The sequence below is a fragment of the Toxorhynchites rutilus genome, chromosome 1 (genome assembly GCF_029784135.1).
Source record: "Toxorhynchites rutilus septentrionalis strain SRP chromosome 1, ASM2978413v1, whole genome shotgun sequence".
NCBI lineage: Eukaryota > Metazoa > Arthropoda > Insecta > Diptera > Culicidae > Toxorhynchites > Toxorhynchites rutilus.
Window position 1 is genome coordinate 195,945,393 of NC_073744.1, and position 27,392 is coordinate 195,972,784.

Below are 27,392 nucleotides of genomic sequence, written 5' to 3' on the forward strand. Positions count from 1 at the left end.
TTTTTGAACAGAAATCCATTTTCTCTTGAAGTCCGCCTCCGATTTGACAACTTTTGGGTTCTTCCGGAGGGCCTGCTTCATAATCGCCCAATATTTCTCTATTGGGCAAAGCTCCGGCGCGTTGGGCAGGTTCATTTCCTTTGGCACGAAGGTGACCCCGTTGGCTTCGTACCACTCCAACACGTCCTTCGAATAGTGGCACAAAGCGAGATCCGGCCAGAAGATGGTCAGGTCCTCGTGCTGCTTCAATAGTGGTAGTAAGCGCTTCTGTAGGCACTCCTTAAGGTAAACCTGCCCGTTTACCGTGCCGGTCATCACGAAGGGGGCGCTCCGCTTTCCGCAAGAGCAGATCGCTTGCCACACCATGTACTTTTTGGCAAACTTGGATAGTTTCTGCTTGCGAATCTCCTCCGGAACGCTGAATTTGTCCTCTGCGGAGAAGAACAACAGGCCCGGCAGCTGACGAAAGTCCGCTTTGACGTAGGTTTTGTCGTCCATTACCAGGCAATGCGGCTTCGTCAGCACTTCGGTGTACAGCTTCCGGGCTCGCGTCTTCCCCACCATGTTTTGCCTTTCGTCGCGGTTAGGAGCCTTCTGAACCTTGTATGTACGCAGGCCCTCCCGCTGCTTGGTCCGCTGGACGAATGAACTTGACAAATTCAGCTTATTGGCGACATCCCGGACCGAACTTCTCGGATCACGTCTAAACTGCTTAACTACGCGCTTGTGATCTTTTTCACTGACGGAGCATCCATTTTTGCCGTTCTTCACCTTCCGGTCGATGGTTAGGTTCTCGAAGTATCGTTTTAGTACTCTGCTGACCGTGGATTGAACGATTCCCAGCATCTTACCGATGTCCCGATGAGACAACTCCGGATTCTCGAAATGAGTGCGCAGGATCAATTCACGACGCTCTTTTTCGTTCGACGACATTTTTCCAAATTTACGAAAAATTGACAGTGAAGCATGGCCAACGTGATCTATACACTCTTATCTGATTATAAGCGAAAGCTGAAGATATAATTCCTAAAAATTAAATTTCTACAGCGTTTTTCCGTGATGCAATTTGATGTGACACACCCTTGATTATATTAGTGTATATATAACTAATACAAATAAAAATATTCAGAACACTGAAAACTGAAAGTTTTTCAAAATTTAAAACTAAATCTAAAAAATCAAAACGTCTAATAAAAACTGGAACCAAATATTACAATCCAAAAAAAAATTATAAATTCAACCAAAAAACTTGAAAATATAGAAAAACAAAACCAAAAAAAAAAACAAAAAATTTTGAAAGTCAATAGAAACTTACAAATTAAACATAAAAAGACAAAGTCTGAAAAATATAAATACATTATTAAAGACCTAACACCATCGACTCTTCTCAGGGCTACTTAAAAGTTAATTTTGAAAAATTCATTTCACTTCAGACGATTATCCATGGTGGAGAATGAGCCAATCTCTCTACTCGGAATTCTTATTGTGATTAAGATTTTACATTTTCATGTCAAAAACGTTCAAAACTGTCGAGTTTTTCCCACAGTGCCAGTTAGCTATAGCAGCCACTACCCGGCAGGCGAGTACGGAATCGAGTAGCAAAGACAAAACGACACCAAGGTGCGATAAATGATTAATAGTCCACCGCTAATCTATTTTCGATCCGTTTGCCACTCTCCAAATGTGGCATTTCTTGCTCACAGTTTGATTAGTTTCTGATGACGAAAGTGCGTTGTACTTTCGACTGACGTTGGAAATCACACACAATCCCTTCTCCCAAATGGCCGCATATTTCTCTCTCTCGCAATAAACAAAACTCTGAAGGGCATAAATCGCATAAATAGTCAAAGCTTCCCCCCACTGGTGGGCATGAGTTTTGAAATCGATTCTAATTTGAGGACCAGAGCCGCAGAGCGGTAAATAATCACGGACTCTCGGATTCAGTCGCAGAGTGGCAGGAAAGGGAGGGGGGAGGTGAGAATGAGTCGAAGATTACAATTTTCGCCTAATTTATGGACGAATTAATTTAGATAAATGAAGGAAATTAGATACGTTTCCCAGTCGGTTAGACTCATTTGTTTCCGATGGACGCCACGGATCGGGTCGGTATGTGTGGGATTACGTGGCGAGGGAGAAGCACAAAACGAGAACAAGTTATCAACTCGGATTTCGGCAGGGATTTGATTGATAACAATAGTCTAGCTAAGCATTCTGATCGCGTACAGCCCGAGACGCTACTAGGGGTTCATCAGCCGCCAGCAGAAGTGGATAATGGAAGAATGACCGATTCCGAACGAATCGACAGGTGCATAACACTTTCGACATGCCGAAACCAAAAAAAAATGCATGCGTCATCTCGACCGATCGTTTTCCCGCTCTTCGCGCGCGGGAAAGGTGCGGTTCGAGTGATGCCGAACTGCTCACCAGCAGCCAGAAAAATTCCGAATCGTATCGTTGTTGGTGGCCGCGCACCATCGCATCCATAGAACGGTGTGGTGTGCGATATTGGCTGTGTTTCGGTTGGGAAAAGATGTTTTTTTTCCACCATCTTCTCCCTCATCATGATCCGGTTCCGGAATCAGAGAACCACCGGGCAGCGTAAGCATATACGCACCGGCCACAGCAGGAAACCGCCGCAGCGGAGGCTAAATTGCGCTAAATACGTTCGGGTCGAACTTGATTGGGTGATTCGTTACGGCTTTGGTGGGGGCTAGGAAGAGAAAAAAAAAGGAACAACCTGTGAGAAGAATTCCTTTTGCTCTGCAGATCGAACTCAAGCGTTTTGGGTTGGGTTTGATTTGATTTGCACTTGATTGGGAGATTCGTTTCAGTTAATTCTCTCGTAAGCGGACAGACGAACAAAATAAAGGTGCTTCGGGATGTTTAGAGTTGGGAACTGATTTGGCCACTCTTGCACTGGGAAACTGGTTCATAACACTTTTTTTTCTGGGGGTTGCATTCGTTCAGTGGATCATATTTTAAAATGTTGTTCAATTAGTATCCGTACGGAAGATTTAATTTATATATAGGAGAATGACAATCAAAACAAAGATATTTTATTGCACTTTCAGACAAAAATATGATTAAAATGATTTCTCCTTATTCCATTCCTTGCGACGTAGCAAATTTGGCATGTTTGGCCAAAAATCTGGTCATATGTGCAGTGTCCCGAGCCGTTTTATCGGTCTCTTTAAGCATTTACTTCGTCATTAGCAAATATTTTTCGTTTGGGCAGAATTGAAGACATTTAGATTCTTGTCGATGACCACCCCAGTGCAGTGTCACAATAGCACTTAACAACTTCCCGGTCGTAGTAGCAATTCGCCAAATCAGGCCACATCGTCAATGATTTTCAAAGATTTACTACGACACTTTTTCTGAGCCGCTTACTAACTTACTTACTCACTCACTCGCTCACTCTCTCACATTACCAGATTTCATTACCACTTTTCCGTAATGTGTAGCCGACCCATCGCCACTTACGCTCCTGGTTCTCTGTTAATATTGGTGTCTGCTGGAAAGGACGATCGAGCTTATCTTTCTTGATCCAGTTGCTTGGCTACCAGGTCCGAATTATATACCTCATTCATCGGTTCAGGAAGACCTGATCTGGTTTGACCTCCATTCTTCCTTTAACTCGCAAAAGTCAGCCGGGCTCACCGTTTTGATCCGGTCGCGTATACCGATGTTTGTTCCGCCATCTGACGCAATCTGGCTGCCATGCTAAGAAAAATTCTCGGCCCTAATGTGGCAGGTATTAACATCCAAAGTTTTCGTCTTGCTAACATTGATTCTCAGGCCAACCATGGAAGAACATACTACCAGGTAGTCAGGCTTACTCAGCATATCAGAGCACCAAATCGAAAAAATTGCTTTGTGAGAAGCATTTGAACTTTTCTCACGGAGATTCGGCAGTAAGTCGGGTCTCTTACATGGGCCTCCCCCAGGGCTCATGTTTAAGCCCCCTTTTGTACAACTTCTATGTAAGCGACATCGACAATTGCCTTACACAAAATTGCAGCCTAAGACAACTTGCAGATGACGGAGTGGTGTCTGTCGTAGGATCAACAGAATCCGACCTACAAGAACCCTTACAAGATACTTTGAACAATTTTTCAACCTGGGCCATTGGGCTAGGGATCGAATTCTCCACGGAGAAAACAGAGATGGTGGTTTTTTCTAGGAAGCATAGACCAGCAAAACCAAAGCTTCAACTTTTGGGTAAACCGATCACTCATGCTATGTCATTCAAGTATCTTGGGGTCTGGTTCGACTCCAAATGTACTTGGGGGGCCCATATTAGGTATCTGAGTAAAAAATGCCAACAAAGAATAAACTTTCTCCGTACAATTACCGGCACCTGGTGGGGAGCCCATCCCGAAGATCTTATAATGTTGTATCGAACAACTATTCTCTCAGTGATGGAGTATGGCAGTTTCTGTTTTCAATCAGCTGCCAAAACACACTTAATTAAACTCGAGCGAATTCAGTATCTCTGTCTCCGTATTGCGTTGGGATGTATGCCCTCAACGCATACCATGAGCCTCGAGGTTTTGGCAGGCGTACTCCCACTAAAAGATCGCTTCAATTTATTATCTCTTCGGTTCCTCATCCGGTGTAAGGTTATGAACCCATTGGTGATCGGAAATGTTGAGCAGCTGATCGAGCTAAATTCTCACTCTGGATTCATGAGCCCATATCATGAATTCATCTCCATGCAGGTTGATCCTTCTTCGTATATTCCCAACCGTGTTTGTTTTCCTGACTACATCAATTCCTCTGTACATTTTGATCTGTCCATGAAGCAAGATATCCATGAATATTCAGATTATCAACGATCGAGGATCGCTCCAACGATCTTCGATGCAAAGTATGGGCGTGTCAATTGTGATAATATGTACTTTACTGATGGGTCCACTATAAACGAGTCCACAGGATTTGGAGTGTTCAACGAATTTTTTAGCACCTCACACAGTCTTCAGAATCCTTGCTCAGTGTATATTGCTGAATTGGCAGCGATACACTGGGCGCTGGACAGCGTCGCCTCACGACCTGTTGAACACTATTACATTGTAATGGATAGTCTTAGCTCCGTCGAAGCTATCCATTCAGTGAGGCCGGAAAAGCACTCGCCGTACTTCCTTGAGAGAATACGAGAAAATTGGAGTGCTTTATCTAGACGCTGTTATGTCATTACCTTTGTGTGGGTCCCTTCTCATTGCTCAATTCCGGGTAATGAGAGGGCTGACTCATTAGCAAAGGTAGGTGCGATTGAAGGCGATATTTATCAGCGTCAAATCGCCTTCAATGATTTTTACTCTTTAGTCCGTAAAAATACCATCGCTAACTGGCAACGCAAATGGAACGAAGGTGAATTGGGCCGGTGGCTCCACTCGATTATCCCTAAGGTTAGCCTCAAACCATGGTTCAAAAGTCTGGACTTGAGTCGGGACTTTATTCGCACCTTCTCCCGACTCATGACTCCCTTCGGGCTAGAGGAAGGCAGCCGAATGTGCCGGTGAGAGATGTGTTGACTCGGTTAGACCTTGATTACATGTCCCAAATATATGTTTTCCTTAAATCTATCGATGTTCGTGTGTGATTATCCTTATATCCTTATACCCTCCATTTCATCCTTTATGAGTAATTGGTCCGCTTGCTATAAACAGGAGAATGAAATGTAAATTCACAATAGATGTACGAATAGATTTAAGAATTGAGTGTGTGTGATTATCAACATTGTAATAATTTCCTTATACCCCATCCTTTTCCTGAGAAAAATATGTCACCCTTCTAATCTCGAGTCCACCGCGAGTAATCGGTTTCCCACATTACTAACCATAGATTTAAGAAAATTGTTCATATATATATATAGTTTTAAAAATATATTTAAGATTTCGGCTCCTTTAAACTTATGTAACTGAGCCTGTAAAAATAAACGAATTTATAAAAAAAAAAAAAAAAATCGAAAAAGACTAAAGTTGTTGAAGTGCTTCATCCTAATAGGCTCCCGAAGAAGCCCACGGTTCGGTTCACGGTCGATAGTGCCCTCCATGATCTCGTCGATGACGATGGGAAACAATAGTGCTGAATGTAAACAGCCAAGCCTAACACCAGCCGCGACCAAGCCAAGGGTCGGAGAAGACCCTGTTGTGCAAGACTCTGCGCCCAAAGGCCTCGTACTGCAGTGACACCAGGTAGAATTGCGGTTTCCCAGATACTTACGAATAAATGATGCAAGATTTCTGCGGATAGCGTGGGGTCAGTTTTGAGCATCTCGGCCGATATGCGATCGACCCCCCGGAGCTATATTGGATTTCATACTTCCGATTGCTGCCATCTATTCTCGAATGCAAAGATTGATAAGAATAATCTTACCATTTTCTAATCGAGGTATCGACGTAGTGAACGAGGAACTCTGACCAGTTTTCAGGAAATATTCAGAAAATGTTTCAATGTTTGCAAACCGTCGAAACGGTTTGAATTTGTAAACAGCTCAACGTGATATTTGACGTTTTACTTGCAATATGAAACGTATCCTTTTAGGACCGTTTCTTTTTACGTCCTGGACTCTTTTTCTGGCCATATTTTGCATCATATTTATGTTTCTTTTACAATTTTCATTTAAGTTGCACTTTTTTTCCGTGGTGTAAACCAGTTTTCTCACTTTTCTTCCGACACTGCTCATAAGCCTCTACACAGAGCTTCTCCTAAGATTTTCACCGCTTTAGGCCAATGTTTGTTGTTTTTTTCCACGATTTCAGCAGGTTCGAGCATTTCTTCTTCAAAGCCTTGCACGTTTCGATATGACAAATCTCTGGGCTATTCAGTAGATACATTACAATGCTATTTGATCAAGGATAACAATTTTTTGCAGACATTTTTCACGTAGAATTTGCCAGTCATTGCGTATGTCGTAATGGGTGGACGAGACATGATTACACATTTGCGTTGTAAATGCCTCATTAGCTTCCTTCGACATCAGTTCGTCCCTCCGATTCTGGATTCTGTCCGTCTGCTCCTCGAGTCTCTCTCTCTCTCTCTCTCTCTCTCTTTCTCTCTGACATCACAGCTGTCATCTGTCTTCCTCCTTAACCATCAGGTATATTAATTCCAAAGGTACAATTTGTTAGCTATAGAGCTCTACACCACCACCCTGCTTTAGATTAACAAATGATCACCCAACACTACGCTCAACCTTAATACGTAATCAAGTCCTCAAGGCGACTTGGCTCAATTATCGTTCCCTTCGATCTCCCTCCCTGTTACATCACTATGTTCACTCCAATTTGTCCCCGACTCTTCCACGTTCACCTATATTAAACGTTAATCGTTCGAAGGGTTGGCGGACCCCAGACCAACATGTACCTTCCAGCGGTTCAGAGACTCAGTGGTTCAGGAGACTCCAGCGACTGCTTCGGGCAATGGACGGGACGATGATGTTTTTTGATGAAGGAGGCGATTTCCGGCAGGCACTTTGTGCTGTGAGTCTCCCCGTTCTCCGCAAGTCTCGAACGGAAGAAGAGCGACTTTGTCATTTTCTTTTCACTGATGGTTAGCCACAGAAGCATCTTCTTTGAGAAATTGGTCTCCGAGATGTACTTCACGACGGAACTTACCTCCTTGGTGGGGGACGTAAAGTGGCTAGTTCCCTGCCAGTCGTTGCCTTCCAGCGTTTAATACATCGCTTCGTCCATAACAATCGTGAAGTTTCGAAAAATTTCATCCTCCATTACATTCAGTCTTTGTTTCTGGGTCACAGCTTGCTGTTCCGCTACGGACGGCCTTGACTTACATTTCCGCATGAGGATGTCACTCTTCGCTAGGTATCTTTGCACTGTCTGCCCCCTTGCTCCGACTTCCCGGCACAAAGCTCGAAACTCTATAGCCTCCTTTCCCTATATCTTCTTATTTAGCTTCAGCTGCAGATAACGATCGCGTAGCACTGTTGGACAACCGGAACCAGACTTCCATTGAATGCTTTCATTTCTCTCCAGAAGTGCAAGAATATTATAGATATCGGAACGGGAGCGTCCGGCGCGCTGATAGTATTTGACGATATCCACTTTCTTCGCAACGGGATGGAGCTTCCAGTACGCAAAAACCATGGGGCGCAGTTGCTGATCTGTTTCCGCCATAACTTTCACAGTTCAACTGATAGCGGTGTCAAATTTTGTTTGAAAATTCATGGGTTACTATGATTGACGATGCACAAAGGGTCTCACCACCTGGTGTTAAGACAAACGCTTGGAAAACTGGTAAAATTTGTCCATTGTTTAATGCAAACGTTAAAATAAGTTTAATTGAATTTTCTTATCATAAATCCTCTTCGTCGTGTGTGAATATCTATATACAGGGAAACTTCGATATAACGTCACTCGATATAACGTACATTTTACCTCGATATAACGTACACATTTCCAAAGGGGCTGTCAATATACCACGTGGACAGAAAAAGCACGATTTTAAACTCCCCCCTCCCCCACCGTGGACAAGCGTGGACATTTTTATACCCCTCCCCCTGTTGTCCACGTGGACATTTTTCTTGATTTTATTAGAATAATTCGGGAAATAACTGAATTGCGCATGAATTAAATTTTAATTCCATTTAAGTTTATTTTGTTTCAAATTTTACTTGCTGAACCCTGCCACGTTTGCCGTGGCTCATTGGTGTTTTATGACAGAAAAATGAGTAGTAAACCAAAGCAAATATTCCATATGAGTTTAATTTTGAAATACTTGTATGTTCTTTGTTTTTTGTTTTTAAAAGGATTTAAACTTTGCAGTTCATTCGCCTCTAATTAAAATACTTGTAATACTATGTTTTTCTATTATCTTAAAGGCTATCTGCTATCTGGTTTGTCAACACGGAAACGCACAATATCCAGTTGAACAATCCGCATCCGAAAATAAATTACAAAATTCCAAGGATTGATCTTGAGCAAAGCCAATCGAATAAAATTAAATAGATTCAAAATCACTATCAGAATACATATTCAATACTAGAAAGTTAATTTACTTTCACAGATTTATTTCAGAAGTGTGCTCATTTCATCTGGAAAGCTTGAAGCTTCTTGAGGCGTTGGCAGTAGCAACAACAATTTTTGAAGTGGCTCGTATGTTGTGTTATAATATTTCGGAACGCCTGAATCTTCGATATAAATGATGACATTAAGATAAAAAATACAGCATTTTCAAGCTACAAATTTCTAGTGTGTGATGTGTATATGTGTTGTAGATAAAATACTTTGCAAGAACAGATGAAGCGTTTATAGTTTGTTCTCAAAGTTTCTCTAGATTTTGAGAATATATGCTTACAAGCAATCCAATAAACATGATTATTTCGCGTCCATTTGATTCATAGAGAGTTTCAGTAGAACTATTTACTACAGAGGTATTCTCTATCGAATGAAAAATTATCCTTTGATTCCGAATTAAGAATATTTCATGAAATAATGAACGCACAGCAAATCGATGGTCAAATCTACTCATCGCAATCTTGGAAATATTTAATACATGGTCCAGTTGATGCTTTGACGAATGCATTATTTTATAACAGAGTTAGAGCGTTTCAACGATCACTCAAAACATTTTCGACATTTCGCCACACGAAATGTCTGTTCATTCACACGATCAATTCACATTTAGTTATCAGCGCAATAGAAACCTTTCCGCAATAGTTTCAAAGGGTACTAATACCTTATTAAAAATATTTTCAATATCTATATATATTTTTTTATTTTTCAACTGCTTATTGACCATCCTGCATTGAGTGTCTAGATAGCTTCCAAAATGCTCGTTGGGAAAAAACATCAGAAAACTCACGACTCAATAATTTTTTACTAATTATGCACGATAAGTTATTTGTATTGCTCTTTAGTTTTCCTCCACCTAAAACCTTATTAAAACGTCACAGTTTACCAGAGAGCAATTCAACGCCAAATTAATCCTCCGCTGACCCGATCCTCCCCATTTTATTGAAATTTTGTTAATTTTTTCCAAAAATGACCCTGAAGCCCGATTGAAACATTTTTTTTTGAGAAATTCATGACCCTTCTATTATTTTTTTTAAATAAATGTTCAAACTATTGAGAAAACTTTCTCATAAATTGAATAAAATATCGAAAACTATTATATCTGTTTAAAATAATATTATTATATATAGGTTATTAGGTAGCTGATCCGAAAAATTTGAAAAGATAGGGGATCATAAAAAATCTTCCACGCTGATGATCAAATCTTAACTACGAAAGAATTATTGAACTTTTCCTTGAGACCGGTTTTTGCATTAAAATGACTGAACTGAAAATTCAAAAAGTGCGCACGTTGCTTTCATTTGAGGAAAATTTGTTGTGAACACATTTAAATTAGTGGAAGATAACAAGAAGGATAATAGTGTGGTGTTTCGTCGTCCATTACCAGGCAATGCGGCTTCGTCAGCATTTCGGTGTACAGCTTCCGGGCTCGCATCTTCCCCACCATGTTTTGCCTTTCGTCGCGGTTAGGAGCCTTCTGAACCTTGTATGTACGCAGGCCCTCCCGCTGCTTGGTCCGCTGGACGAATGAACTTGACAAATTCAGCTTATTGGCGACATCCCGGACCGAACTTCTCGGATCACGTCTAAACTGCTTAACTACGCGCTTGTGATCTTTTTCACTGACGGAGCATCCATTTTTGCCGTTCTTCACCTTCCGGTCGAAGGTTAGGTTCTCGAAGTATCGTTTTAGTACTCTGCTGACCGTGGATTGGACGATTCCCAGCATCTTACCGATGTCCCGATGTGACAACTCCGGATTCTCGAAATGAGTGCACAGGATTAATTCACGACGCTCTTTTTCGTTCGACGACATTTTTCCAAATTTACGAAAAATTGACAGTGAAGCATGGCCAACGTGATCTATACACTCTTATCTGATTATAAAACCAAAGCTGAATCTGAATCTGAATGATAGAGGTGATCCTCTATCACCTCCTGAAACATTCTATAATTTATCAGAACACTGGCTCAATTGTTTTGAGTTGACGACTAGTGATGCATAGACAATCTCCTGCAAATGTAAATATTTATTCCTAGAAATTAATGGAATGAAAATACTTTGGAAAAATGATTTTACACGCAATTCTGTATGAAAAACTATACAGTTATTATCATATATTGTTCTCGAGATATAACAAAACGTATAGAAAATTATATTTGATAAAAATCATTTACGCATATCATGGAATCTCAACCATTATGGAATCGTTTAATTTTTATAGTTTTGGCAATGAGGGCTATGCATACCCCGTAACTATAAAAGTTCGATCATAGGAAATAGTTGGTCATTCACAATTTACGTGAGATATTTTTATAATACAGATTTAACTGAAGAAGATCCATGATATGAGAGAAAATATATGTGAACGTTTGACTGGGCAGCACTCTCAGGCTTCTCAATCCGTTTATTGATAAATACGCAGAGAGAATTCTTCCTGTCCACGTGGACTCAGTCTATACCCCCTCTCCCTCTCCGTGGACAAGAGTGGACATTATATCCGTTCGCCCGCCCGGATCTGGATTTTTTCCGTCTGTTCCTCGAATTCGCATCTCTGGTACTTTCTGAAAATTACTCTACTCTCTCTCTGAAACTTACTCTACTCTACTCTACTCTCTCTCTCTCTCTCTCTCTCTCTCTCCCCCTCTCTCTCTCTCCCCCTCTCTCTCTCTCTCTCTGACATCCCAGCTATCATCTGTCTTCCTACTAAATCAAGGTTCTTTTAACCATCAAATATATTCATTTCAAAGGTCAAAGTTGTTGATTTACAACCCTACAAGGTTGTATAGGACCCTACTCCCCGCACAATCCGTTTTCGTTGCTCGTAAACATTTGTACCCCCAATATGGCCCCTAAAGACATAATCCTACGTCAGAACTGAATGTATATAAAGGGTGTGTCACATCAAATTGCATCACGGAAAAAACGCTGTAGAAATTTAATTTTTAGGAATTATACCTTCAGCTTTCGCTTATAATCAGATAAGAGTGTATAGATCACGTTGGCCATGCTTCACTGTCAATTTTTCGTAAACTTGGAAAAATGTCGTCGAACGAAAAAGTGCGTCGTGAATTAATCCTGTGCACTCATTTCGAGAATCCGGAGTTATCACATCGGGACATCGGTTAGATGCTGGGAATCGTCCAATCCACGGTCAGCAGAGTACTAAAACGATACTTCGAGAACCTAACCATCGACCGGAAGGTGAAGAACGGCAAAAATGGATGCTCCGTCAGTGAAAAAGATCACAAGCGCGTAGTTAAGCGGTTTAGACGTGATCCGAGAAGTTCGGTCCGGGATGTCGCCAATAAGCTGAATTTGTCAAGTTCATTCGTCCAGCTCACCAAGCAGCGGGAGGGCCTGCGTACATACAAGGTTCAGAAGGCTCCTAACCGCGATGAAAGGCAAAACATGGTGGGGAAGACGCGAGCCCGGAAGCTGTACACCGAAATGCTGACGAAGCCGCATTGCCTGGTAATGGACGAAGAATTCTACGTCAAAGCGGACTTTCGTCAGCTGCCGGGCCTGTTGTTCTTCTCCGCAGAGGACAAATTCAGCGTTCCGGAGGAGATTCGCAAGCAGAAACTATCCAAGTTTGCCAAAAAGTACATGGTGTGGCAAGCGATCTGCTCTTGCGGAAAGCGGAGCGCCCCCTTCGTGATGACCGGCACGGTAAACGGGCAGGTTTACCTTAAGGAGTGCCTACAGGAGCGCTTACTACCACCATTGAAGCAGCACGAGGGCCCGACCATCTTCTGGCCGGATCTCGTTTCGTGCCACTATTCAAAGGACGTGTTGGAGTGGTACGAAGCCAACGGGGTCACCTTCGTGCCAAAGGAAATGAACCCGCCCAACGCGCCGGAGCTTCGCTCAATAGAGAAATATTGGGCGATTATGAAGCAGGCCCTCCGGAAGAACCCAAAAGTTGTCAAATCGGAGGCGGACTTCAAGAGAAAATGGATTTCTGTTCAAAAAAAACTACAACCTGAAGTTGTACAGAACCTTATGGACGGGGTAAAGAGGAAGGTGCGATCATACGGGCTTGGGCTCGAATTATGAATAAAAAGAAAATGCCAAAAGTTGTTTAATAGTTTTTATTTTACTGTCTAAAATTTTCAAAAGGATCGGTCTACTGGGCGAATTTTTAACAGCGTTTTTTCCGTGATGCAATTTGATGTGACACACCCTTTAGTCCCCAAAAAGTTTTCCATCATAGAGGCGAGGCGCATAAAAATAGTCACGACATTGAAACTTCGTGTTTAATCGCGAAACCAGTTTAAAACAATAAACTGTTTGATAACACAATCGCCTCTCGGCAGGCGGTCAAAAGAGCATAAAAACCGTGAGAACCAAAACCCCGAACATCACAATCGGACTGTCGCGCCTTCGGTCCCTCTCCCGAGCGCACTTGCGTAGCTACATAGCTTTCTAGGGTGACAATAACGATACGATTAATACGATGTTAATTTTTAATTTCCTTCATTTCCACACGGGAAAGCCATTAAGAAGCAGTGACGGTGGCGGAGGGGAAGCCCGGCGATGTGTGTGATACCTGTGCAGAGGCAGAACTCGTCCTATCGAATGAGTGTAAACACCGGGCAGCACCTGCGCCCATGATGACGACGACTTTTGCGTGCGGGTCGCGAGTTGCGGTTGGCTTATCGTTGAATACACCGATGCAATGTGCCGTTTGTGGGTTATTATTTACCCACTTGCACTTGTGGCGCCTCGGTTCTTCAATTGTGGCAATGAGCATCACGAACGGGGGTTAATTCGGCAGTAATTGTGAGGTACGCCGGGCATTACGTTAAACGTTCGAATTAAGGTTACATTCGGATGGATAATCGTTACATTGGAGTGGATATCAAGGGCGTGTGCTTCGTCCGATATCAATGTGAGAAATTCTCAGAAACAGCCTATCGTGGATCTGTTCATGAAGCCATCATCAATCATTCGCTGCGAGTGAGGGAGAGAAGGAGCAGAGGAAGCAAATCCCAGATTCCGATTGATACTCTACAGCGGACACTGGGTAGGGTATCGGAATGGTGTCCAAACATCACCCCGAAGCAGACGCAAGGTTATAATCATTCAATCTACACAGCCGCTATGATTGATAGGTCTTTCGTTACGGGCGCCCATTAGCCACCGCTTCTTCGGACTGACCGGGATATAGGCGAGAGAGAATTTCAATTATTTCAGAACACCGCCCCTACTTGATTAGCATACCGGTGCTGATAGACTGGTCTACCAGTTGGAGGAAAGTTTGGCCAAACCTCCTCTCACATAAGTCCCGGATTCGATTCAACTCGAGCGCGAAACGCAGAATCCGTGAACGTGACTTTCATCAAATCAAACGGATTTATTTTTCGCTGACAAGGTTTTAAATCACCTGAATTCCTTTGATGTCAAAACAGGTTCTAATACTGTTTTTTTATCAAAATGTCAATCAGATTTCCGCGATGACAGCTGTAGAGTGTCGACATCTGGTGGCGACTTTCAAGTTTGGGACCATAATTTGGGACCCAAACTCGAAAGTGTAATCTCTATCAGATTAGGAGACACAAAGCCAGGTTTAAAATGTTAAAATTTCAATGAAAATATTTAAATCATGTTATTTAATTACTTAAAACACGTATTCCTGACTCTTATTTAACCATTTGTCTATACATTTCCGATATTTTTGCTGGAACTCTTCATTATAATATAAAATTATCTTAATTTCCATTCATAATATTCATTTTGAAAGCGCCATCTCGCCTGAAAATCAATTTTCTTTGACGTTTCCCAAACTCGCAAAACGAAGCTCAATGCCGTCAACTCGAATTTAAAATATGGAAAATCAATCAAGGGTGATAATTAATGAACGTTGCATAACTTCACATTGGCCCATTAAAATTGTCTACTTTACAGCCCCCCCGGTAGGCTCCAGGCGAAACCAAAATAAAGCCCACACACACACATACACAACCCTACTCACTTGCATCGAATCGGCACTGATAACTTCCCCTCCGTAGCGGCTTGCCAGCTCGAGCGAGAGTTTCGTTTTGCCCGTTCCGGTCGAACCGAGAATCACTACCAGTGGCATCACTCGCGACTCCGCAGCCACGGCCATGGCCATACTTTTCCGGCGGAAACCGACCCGGCAGACACTCGCGAACGCGGAAAATCGCACCGAACCACGAGGACCGAACCAAAACGTGAACCGTCGCAATGAAAACATTTGCTGCTGCTGCTGTCAGTGCGCAATGTCACCAATACAACAACAACACGTGTGTTCGCAGCCGGCAGCCGGCTGCCAGACACAGCTGATGTGACTGTGAGTGCTATGGGGTGGTGTGGCGTGTAGGATATTCGTGCTATGTGTTGAGTCCGGCTTACAAACTACACCTCGCATAGCGAACGAAGGTCTTGCGAAACGGAGAGGAATCAAAACAAATGCGAAAATTCGCGAGTGGTTTGTTATTGCAGTGTTCGAGGGTGGGGTGGGGTAGGCAACGGTGGGTAGTTTGACGAAAATATTGAATGTTTATCTGATAAGATAAACTAACAGATAAGATAAATTCACTGGCTAAAAATAAAATTTATGGTAAGTTTTTTTTTATTTTGATTAATATTTACCGAAAACTGAAATATTAGGTTGGAGAAAAAGTTATCCATTATTTTTGGGTGAAATTCAAAACTATTTTAATATGATTTGGAGTGTCATTGGGTCGCAAATATCCACCGTTTTGTTGCAACATTTGTTGTCTTTCTAATGGTCGCTTCATAATGTCATAATGTATCATAGAAGTCTTGGTCTTTATTGGCGAAAAGCTATACCAATTATTTTTTACTTTCTTCTCTTGATCCTAATTTCTTATCGCTCAGGAAATTTTGTAATGCGAGGAAAAAGTTGGTAATCGCTTGGTGCCAGGTCAATTTAATTTATTTAATTCATTAACAACAAGCTGTTCGAAAAATCGATCAACAACTTTCATAATTTTCCATATCTTTGGGAAACAACCATATGGTGATGTTTTCACAACAAATGGTAACTCAATTCATTTGCTACCACTTACCATCAATTTCATTTGACACGTTGAGTGCCACGTTTTTATAGCGACTCTATGGAAATTTTTAAACGTATTAGGGCCATCGTTTCTTATCATAGTGGAAGTTATTTTTGTTCGAAAAAGAATGCTTATAAGCTTATATGCTTATATTAGTTACCTTTATTATCATATGTTATACTGTCATTCATCGGTGACTGACCCAAGTTATGTGCAATAAAGGTGTGTCCGTGTCGTCAATAAGTGCGCGAGGAGAAACGGTATAAATATACAGAGGACTGTGGAAAGGGATTTGACTGCAAATAGAGATGTCTAAATTTTTCGTTTATTCAATTGTCGATTAATCGTGGGGTCATTTTTAAATATTCGATTCATTCGAATAATTGTTTTTCAGTATTCGATTAACCGAGCGAATATTAATTTCTTGTAATCAAAAAGAACAGACATATTTGTAATAAAAAAGTATGATGTCATAATTTTAAAAGTTACACTAAATATAATTTTGAAATAAACATGGTGCAGAATAATTGTTTTTGAATGAAATGGTATTTTAGTATATTGGTAAATTTACCATTTCATGATTTTTTGAGGACGATTGAAAAAAACTATGGATGGGTTATACCTATGATATAACCGCAAGGTTGACGTAGGACTTCCGTTGGTGATCATTTGTGTTTTTTCAATTAGCAATAATCGCACTCCGAATGTTCCTCATTGGATAAACTATTGATTAAACTAGTGAATGAATGAAACAATTTACTAATTGAATTGCAAACAAATCCCTATTTAGGTCAATTCATGCATTATAGTAGTGGTTATCGCCGCAAATAGTTATTAACATTTTGCCTTATCATCTAACGGTATGCGTAAAAGTTCAGTGAGCTGGCGACATGAAGAGCCATGCAGTTCTGAATAACCGAGCCAAAGCGTTGCATTGCTACCCGCTTTTGTAGACCGTGTTGGCAAAACGCATTCCGGAGTGTAAAAATGCATGGGGGTATAAAAAGTACTGCCGAGATCTAGAATGCCGATTTTCCCAACTTATTGGTCTCGGAATCTGTGTTGGAAAAACTGTGTTTATGTACTCGCAGCTTGCATCTCATTTGCAATGCCAATTTCCCCAGGCTTCATGGTTCTGAAGTCTGTGTTAGGAGGGAAACATTCCGATTTGCAAAAACGCAAACGAGTACAAAAGTACCCGATGCTTGTATCTATTTTGAAATGCCGATTTCCCTTGGCTCCATGGTTTTGAAGTCTGTGTTAGGGAAACATTCTGATTTGCAAAAGCGCAAACGAGTACAAAAGTACCCGCTGCTTGTATCCATTTTGCAATGCCGATTTCCCCAGGCTTCATGGCTTTGAAGTATGTGTTAGGGAAACATTCCGATTTGCAAAAACGCAAACGAATACAAAAGTACCCGCTGCTTGCATCTATTTTGCCATGCCGGTTTCCCTTGGCTCCATGGTTTTGAAGTCTATATTAGGGAAACATTCCGATTTGTAAAAGCGCAAACGAATACAAAAGTACTCGCTGCTTACATCTATTTTGCAATGGCAGTTTCTCCAGACTCCATAGTTTTGAAGTCTGTGTTAGGGAAATATTCCGATTTGCAAAAGCGCAAACGAATACAAAAGTACCCGCTGCTAATATCCATTTTGCAATGCCGATTTCCCCAGGCTCCATGGTTTTGAAGTCTGTGTTAGGGAAACACCCATTCATTCCTGCGATGGTACCTCAATCGCTGTTTAATTATAACTGAGTGGATTTCCGAACGGCGCTCGCTTATATACCGATTGGTGAGTTCAATAGCCTGTTTTGAAAGCAATTTTAAGGCTATTGAAACAAGTTTTTGGATCAAAAAGTAACAAGTATATAACGCGTAGACATTTTATCTTTCTAATGAAGTGTTTATCATACCATTTCGTTCAGTTGTTTAGGAGCCATTAACGCTCAAAATCTCGGTCTCCGGCGTAACGCTTTCGTTTTCGAAACTTCGATTTTACACCCCGGTATAGAAATGAAAGACGTAGTCCTACGTCAAAAAAGTACACAATGAGAATGATGCACAGTATTATTATTGTACCAACATAATTTTTTTTCTGTTCAAAATTACCTGTTCTTTGAATGTTGAATGAAATAGCTGATTTGTTTGAATATTTCTGCTTGGTTCTTATAGCTACTAGTTCAAAAGAGGTACATTTATAGAATCATTGACCACTAGTATGGTATATTTTCCTCGGCACGCTGAATTTGAATAATACTATTTTAGAACGGGAGCTGAGACCACCTTCTTTAAGTCCGCATTTTACTCCTGCAGACCCTGAATTCTTCTTCCCAGTCTCTTCCACCAACAGGGAATCATTTTTATGGTTCAACCGTAAATGATTTAGCATATCCGAAGAATTTCGACGAAACACCTGATAAGTGAATTGATCTATTTACGTGTGCTTTGCTCTTCTCTCACAAACACTATTACCCCATTTTTACACGAGGGTTTACCTATACTACTACAATGGCTAGCTTCCACCTTCACCTTAATTCATATAATCGAATATCTGCATCAGTAATTTTATATCGAATAATGAAAAATCAAGGTATGAATACATCGAATAATTATCAAAGTAATCACGATTAATGAAAAAGGGAACCATTTTTTTCAGAAAACACAGTGCAAAATTTGTTTAACCATCATGGTGTTTCGCCGAAATTCATCGAATATGCTAAATCATTTACGGTTGAAGCATGAAAATGATTCCTTGGTGGTGAAGGAGACTGGGAAGAAGAATTCAGGGTCTGCAGGAGTGAAATGCGGACTAGAAGTAGGTGGCAGCTCCCGTTCTAAAATAGTAGTATTCAAATTCAGAGTGCCAAGGAAAATATACTATACTAGTGGTCAATGATTCTATAAATATACTTCTTTTGAACTAGTAGCTATAGGGACCAAGCAGAAATATTCAAACAAATCAGCTATTTCAACAACATTCGAAAAACAGATAATTCTGAACAGCAAAAATTTTATGTTGGTGCAATAAAAATGCAGGTCGGACTCGATTATATACAGACTCGAAGGAAGGAAGGAAGGAAGGTATTGTATTATAGAGACTTTAAACTTTTGCAGTTCATTCGTCTCTAGCCTTGAGAAAGGCCCTTTGAAAACTCTACTCTATTCTACTCCAGCGCTACCACCTCCGCCCTCTTTCCTTGAGAAAGGCACTCGATCCCTCGCCGTCCAGCCCGTCCAGCAACGATGTTGTCTAGTCGGTGTCCACACAAAGAATGACAGACTCGATAATATGTGATTCGATTATATACAGTTTGTAAAAAAAATATTTTTTCTATATTTTAAGTATGACTTATTTCAAGAAGAAAGGTAACCTTTTTATCGATAAGGTGAAATTTAAGTGGCTATTACATGTACAGTGAGGTAAAAATCGTCATTTTTGAAGATTTTGCTTTAGTTTTCACCAGTTATATCGTTATATCGTTATTGCAGCCGAATTAAAAAGGTAGAAGTTGGGTGTCAAAGAACCAATTTTAGAGCGGTTAGAGAACTTTAATTTAATTGATAGAAATGATCTAGTTCAATATAAATTTACAGGTTAAATTAATAATAACACATTAAAAATTATTAACTTTTAAGTTATCCACTTCCAAAATTTTATTAAAATCCACTAATTTAGATGTTCCACTACTATATCCTGTACAAAATTTTCTCATCTTTCAAATGAAAGCAACAGAGTCGTCTTCCGTAGCGTAGTTTTTAAAGTAGAGCCAGTTTGAGGTAACAAAGTCCGGAACAAAAAAAGTTCTATAACTATTTCATTGTTGACATTCGAACATATGCGTAGAATGATTTTTTTTTTTCATCAAATATGATCGTCTATTACCTCCTGAGAGAATCTGGATAAATTTATTTTTTTCATGCGAGAAAGGTGTTTTCTGACTTTAAGGGAATGAATCAAAAACAAAATCCTCTTTTATATTAAAAAAAAAACTTTTTTTCTGGTTCGATTATATACAGTGAAAAGAAATCAGAAACTGTATATAATCGAGTCCGCCCTGTATAGTGCATCATTTTCACGGTGTGTTCTTTTTTCAATCGTCCTCAAAAAATCATGAAATGGTAAATTTATCAATATACTGAAATACAATTTTTTTTCAAAAACCATTATGTTGCACCATGTTTATTTCCAAATTATATTTAATGTAACTTTCAAAATTATGACATCATATTTTTTATCATAAATGTCTGTTCGTTTTGATTACAAGAAATAAATATTCGCTAGATTAATCGAATACTGAAAGACAATTATTCGAATGAATCGAATATATAAAAATGATTAAATCGATTGTCGATAAACGAAGAATTTAGACATCTCTATTTGCAGTCAAATCCCTTCCCAAAATCCTCTGTATATTTATACCGTTTCCCCTCGCGCACTTATTGACGACACGGTCACACCTTTTGTCCACACATCTTGAACTGACCCAGCCTGAGCGAAAACTCGGTGTCAGTAACATAACCTCACATAACCTTACAAATAACAATATCAATTAAATACAAAAAATAAACTTTTCTATAGGATTTCTTTGAAAGAAGAACACACATTGTTATAAAAGGGAAAAAAAACCACTGGATTGAACAAAAATGCAGATTTTGGCCAATGTGTTAGTGTGACGATTTTTAAATTTTTCGTCTTTCCCCGGAAAATGGATCATCGAAAAAAGAAAATGATTTTACAAAGTGTTTATCTTCGAATGAAGTAACAGATGGACAGTACTGAAATTATTGACAAAATGCAGAATTTCAGACGATTATGCAGCCATTCCATGCTGAACCGATGACGTGGTACTCAGATTTTTATTTAAAATTGTGGTTTTCTTCCATTTGGGAAATGGTTTATTCCTTCATTTGGGTGCTCATTTCCATTTCAGGCTGGTTCCTCTTTTTCACAAAAATGGCTTTTTTTCAAAAAAATCATTAATTCTAACCTACTGGACCGATTCAGATCATCGACATATCAAATTAAAGCTACATTTTCAAAAAGTAGAAGGGTTTTGGCCTGGATGCACGGACGGAAACTTGAAGTAGGACTTTGAGCACAATTGCTTTTGAATTGAGTTTTTGTAGCTGTTCAGAAATCCATAAATTTAATCCATTCAATACTCGAAATGATGACCCTAGGAAAAACATTTGTTTTTTTTTTGGTACTGATCTGAACTTCAAACGTGTTGAATGGTGGTAATAGTAGAGAGAATCCGGAACCATCACTAATTAATACTTTCTATTTTTAATAGTACACTTTTCCAGAAGATAGACATGAACCCGAAAAGCTCGGCATTCCCTGGTTCATAAATGTACATAAAAATCCATATCAATATGACCGTTCCTTCAGAAATATTAATCGATCGGTCGTCTTTTCTGTTTTGTTTCCCATCCTATAATAAAATCTCTATCAACCCTGTTTAACCCTGCAAACCAGTCTCTGGTCGAAACTTTAGGATTAATTGAGTGTCGCCATTTTCCAAGTCATCTCCTTTCCTCTGATTCTGGTAAGTGTTTGCCATCGGCAAATGTAGAATGCATCGACTCACCTTGTCCGCCACGAAAATACATGTAAGAACGCATAAGGAAACCAGACCATGGAGTTTGGATGGGTAAAGGAGTGCACTGTGATGAACGGCTCAGTCGCTAATCAGTCACCTAAGTGAACCGGCTATTTTGAATCGTTCTTTTGAACATTAGCACATCAACAAACATTGGCAGCTTCAAAACTATTATTGTTCTGGCATTGATATCGTTAGAATAGATAGGACATTTTCTCATTTGTATGTATTTCTTTTTAAATTAATGGGAAAAATGAATGTGCTTCTTCTTTAAAAGTCGCAAATTCAATGTCAAAATATGTTTCTCACTCGACAATGCTGCATGTAATAATTTGATTCGCGGAATTTTTCATATTTTATGTTGATATTCAACCTACATTTCAACATGTTGCATAGCAGTTCAGTCAGAGAAAACATACCGCTACGACATTTTTCAATTTCAACAAACAATTTGGCAATGGTTATCACGGTAACACGTACTTTCAATAGGCCAAAAAATGTATTGAAAGCAAACAAAACATGTTTTTTTCGAATTGCTTCCCCCTTCCCTTTAGGTCACCAAATTATTGAATAATTCAATTGCAATGATGAAACCAATCCTAAATTTAAATTCAAAATTGAGCATACATTCACAAAATATGCATTTTTGCATTTTGTTTCTGAATAATAATATCGTTGGAGAAATCTGATGAAAATTCTCCAAGCGTTCTCGTTATATTCGGTTGTTTTGCCCAGCGCCATCTGCAAAAAACATACCTACTTTCGATCAATTGTTTCCTCGTTTTACTATCCTCACTGTTTAGGCTGACCAAATAGTTCAGGAATAAAAAAGGAAAACGTAAACCCACAAAAAGTTATATTTATTGTTCAATATATTTTGAAGAATTTCACTGCGTGAATAAAACCGAGAATAAATCCAATCAATCAAACATTCCCAGATGTACCCGCTTAGCTCCCTATAACGAAGTAATATTTAGATACCGAGAAGATTTGGGAACAAGATTGTGATTTTTGCTTTCATCATAAAATTTGACGAATTTCAGATCAAAGTTCTGATGGACAATTATCATAGCATTTATACCATGACTGTTCTGTTCTCCAAATATTGATCATCGTAAACAAATCCTTTCGACTGGTGCAATACCAGATAAACACAATAAATAAACAGTAGGGTCCACGAATTTCTACAAATTTGTTTTTCTTTTCTGCAAATATTTGCCCACAATTATCTTCAACTGGTACAGATGATTTGCTCCACCGTTTTATCTAACTTACTTAATTCCTGCAATCTATATAAACTGGATTATTTGATTTGGGACTACGTCTAATCGGAATATATGGAGGGTAAAATGAAAACCTAAACACAGAACATGCAGGGAAAAATGGATGATTTCGAATGCTTATAACTCGAACATTTCTCAATAGATCGGAAAGGTGTTTCTGTATCAATTGATAGGAAATATTTCTACGCATCTATCACAATGAATAAAACATTATGTTTCATGAGATAAACAATTGAAATAAACTGTGGAACGTTAAGTGTTATCCAAACACTCTACCTGCCTGTTTTGATTGGTTCGATTCACGGTTTCCCCAAAACAGACTTCAAAATCAATGTACCTGGGGGAATCCGCTTTGTAGATACATGCAAACTGGAGGAATTTTTTACTGTTATGTTTTCCCTAGCCATATATTTTCTAATGTATCCCAACGCAGTATCATGAAGAATAAGCAGAGTTTTAAGAAATTTAGCCTCCTGTATTCATCTGAATCAACTAGTCCTACGTCAAGATGAGGTCCCTCAGAAAGGGTGCCAGATAAAAAAAAACATGTAAAATGTTTATGGAATAGTTTTAACGTTAATAACTATTTTTGTTGCCAACGGATGTTGACCGATGAATGAACAACGATTTACATACAAATAGAATTGGAAATTCTCTGATATTTGTTTGATATGTTATGTTTTACGGTTTCCTATAAACTTAACTATAAACTGCGTGTGAGCGTAAAGCGCTCGCTCGAACTGCAAATGCAATGCAGCGTTCGTTCATACGGACACTGTGAAGAGAGGAGATATAGCGAATCAATTTCGCCCGTTTATAACTTATTGTGTATGAATAAGCCATTCGCGATTGATTACACTCATCCTCGCTCCAACTAGCAAGCAGTCGGCAGTTTCTCTGGTGTCACACATATCGGTTTTGCTCGATACAAAATTCAAGAGCAAAATCATTTCGGAGGACCAAAAAAATCGGAAACAATAGGTTAGTGATTGTGACAAAACAGCCTTTTGCCGTTCTCTCTTTTGACGTGGGACTACGTCTAACCGGAATATATGGAGGGTAAAATGAAAACCTAAACACAGAACATGCAGGAAAAAATGAAAGATTTCGAATGCTTATAGCTCGAACATTTCGTACTGGATAGGAGAGATGTTTGCATCACTTGATAGGGAATAGTTCTACGCATCTATCGCAACTAACAAAATGTTGTTTTTCATTAGATAAACAATTGAATAACTGTAAAATATTAGGCGTTATCTAAACGCCCTAACTGCATCGTTTTGATTGGCCCGATTTACGGTTTCCCTAACACAGCCATCAAAACCAAGCAGCCTTGGGGAAATCGGCATTGCAAATACATGAAAGTAGGGGGACTTTTGTTCTCATCGAAAAATGTTCCCTAACACAGACTTTAAAACCAAGCAGCGAAATCGGCATTGCAAGCACACGAAAGAGCCTAGAGGCGAGTGAACTGAAAAGTTTAAACCCTCTTAAAGCCAAAAAGAAGAAAAAGAACACACGAAAGTAGGGGGAGCTTTTGTTCCCACCGAAATGTGTTCCCTAATAGAGATTTCTAAACCAAGGTGCCTGGAGAAATCGGTATTTCAAATTCATGCAAGTCGGGGGTATTTTTGTTCCGACTGGAATGTGTTTCCCTAACACAGACTTCAAATCCATGAAGCGTGGGGAAATCGGCATTGCGAATTCATACAAATCGGGGGTATTTTTGTTCCGATTGAAATGTGTTTCCCTAACACAGACTTCAAAACCGTGGTTTCTGGGGAAATCGGCTCTGCAAATAAATGCAAACTGCGAGTACTTTTGTCCTCGCTTGCCTTTGTGCAGAGTGGAATATGTCTGTCCTAACATAATCTTCTAAACTTAGGAACCTGGGAAAATCGTGCAGCCACTAGAAGCGAATGAACTTCCCAGTTTCAAGCAAATTCGAGATTCGAGAAGTATGTACACTTTTGGGATGTAAACTTCAGAGGGAAATGTAAAATAAAATAATCGTTTTGTCTTTATTGGAAAGATTTTCAGCCTTAGGCTGGTTCATCAAACGTTTGATAATTCTTCCGTACATATATTTTGTTCTAGTCATCATACCAAACGTAAAAGGTCCGTCATTAAATTTACTTGTAACGAAGAACAATCAATCACAATAAATGAATTGACTTTACACGGCATTTGTTCTTTTTTTTCACTCACAGAGCAAATATATTGAACTCAATTGAATTTGGAAACTGTTTCATTCAATCAAGAATTTAATCAATACAAATGAATGATTGCTCAGCTAAGGTAGTTCCACGTGAACCTTGCGGTTATATCATAGATATAACCCACTAATTTTTTTAGCAACTCTTGTAAGTGATATGCATTATATGATCTTTCTCTTTGTTTCTTGCTTTGCACTTTAGTTTTTATTTATGAGAAACAATGACCTAACATTTAACATTTTAAGAAAAAACGATGGTCAATATTTAGTTTGCTTTCCGTCCTTGCGAATAGTTTTGAAAATTTTGTTCGGCAAGGAATTAACGAGATTTTCAGGCGCAGCAGCAGCGATGGACCTCCGGGATTGTCTCATGGCAGCTTATAGTTCCCGAAGTGTTCCGCATTGCCATCCACCGCTGTGCACACCAAGAATTCCCCAAAGATTCCCAACAGGATTAGGGCCAATTACGTGCTGGCAAATTCAAGACCTTGATGTCTCACTCCGAAAGCCATTGCGTACTTCTCTTACTGACATGGATGGCTGCATTGTCTTGCTGAAAAGTGAAGCCTTCGGGCATAGAATCCTCGGTAAATGGTACCAGAACGTCTTCCAGTTATTACACGTACTTTTATGAGTTCATCCTGGTTGGAATTGACCTTCCTCAAATCATGCCAATAGTATGCATAACAATCAGCTTCCCCTTAGTTTTCTTCTTAACGCCATAGTTTTCACCTTTCTTCAGCACATTTCGAATCGATGTTTCGGATCTGTTTACACTCCTTCCTATTTCCCGGTTATTCATACCAGTTTTCTTCAGTTCACTACTCTTTGTTCTGATTCACTTAAATATCTTTTTTTCTGCATTTTTCACTCCAGATTAATTGTCAGTTCTAACCAATATTTCGCGTACCAACACAACAACAAAACAGAAATGACAGACTGCCAAGGTTTTGGTGTCAAAGGGGCTACAGTTGCTTATATTCAATTGTGTGCGTTTAAACGAATGTCCCTCTTTAAAATGAAATTTTGCCATCAACAGTGGTAGACATTCGTTTAGCCGCACCCTATTTTTCCTCAATATTTTTAAAAGTAAGTCAATTCTTTGTACAGTTTTGTTCATAAGAGAATGTTCGAATTCATTCTAAAAAAAAAAGGAATAATTTCACTTTTTGTTTTCTAAGTAATTCAAATATGTGGAATCAGGTTGGATATCGTTTAGCCGCATTTTAAAATTTCATTAAAAGAAAATTTGTGCGGCAAATTTCGAGTCCAATCGGTAGCTAATATTGAGTATGTCCACCTTCATTTCGGATCCCTTTGAAAACTCGATTTGGCATCGAGTCAGACAGCTTTTAAAGTGTTGCCATTTTGATAATAGCCCAACATTCCTGAATTAAAGGGTGTGTCACATCAAATTGCATCACGGAAAAAACGCTGTAGAAATTTAATTTTTAGGAATTATATCTTCAGTTTTTGCTTATAATCAGATAAGAGTGTATAGATCACGTTGGCCATGCTTCACTGTCAATTTTTCGTAAACTTGGAAAAATGTCGTTGAACGAAAAAGAGCGTCGTGAATTAATCCTGTGCACTCATTTCGAGAATCCGGAGTTGTCACATCGGGACATCGGTAAGATGCTGGGAATCGTCCAATCCACGGTCAGCAGAGTACTAAAACGATACTTCGAGAACCTAACCATCGACCGGAAGGTGAAGAACGGCAAAAATGGATGCTCCGTCAGTGAAAAAGATCACAAGCGCGTAGTTAAGCAGTTTAGACGTGATCCGAGAAGTTCGGTCCGGGATGTCGCCAATAAGCTGAATTTGTCAAGTTCATTCGTCCAGCGGACCAAGCAGCGGGAGGGCCTGCGTACATACAAGGTTCAGAAGGCTCCTAACCGCGATGAAAGGCAAAACATGGTGGGGAAGACGCGAGCCCGGAAGCTGTACACCGAAATGCTGACGAAGCCGCATTGTCTGGTAATGGACGACGAAACCTACGTCAAAGCGGACTTTCGTCAGCTGCCGGGCCTGTTGTTCTCCTCCGCTGAGGACAAATTCAGCGTTCCGGAGAAGATTCGCAAGCAGAAACTATCCAAGTTTGCCAAAAAGTACATGGTGTGGCAAGCGATCTGCTCTTGCGGAAAGCGGAGCGCCCCCTTCGTGATGACCGGCACGGTAAACGGGCAGGTTTACCTTAA

General features: G+C 39.8%; 1 protein-coding gene across 1 annotated transcript in view; it reads right to left on the minus strand.

The window, feature by feature from the left end:
- Nucleotides 1-15,255, minus strand: part of LOC129773107 (tRNA dimethylallyltransferase) — a 432,576-nt gene extending 417,321 nt beyond the window's left edge. Inside the window, exon 1 of the mRNA XM_055776664.1 lies at nt 15,014-15,255. Within this exon, the coding sequence (XP_055632639.1) occupies nt 15,014-15,154 (141 nt within the window). The 5' untranslated portion in view covers nt 15,155-15,255. The remainder of the gene's footprint in view (nt 1-15,013) is intronic.
- Between the last annotated feature and the right edge of the window lie 12,137 nt (nt 15,256-27,392).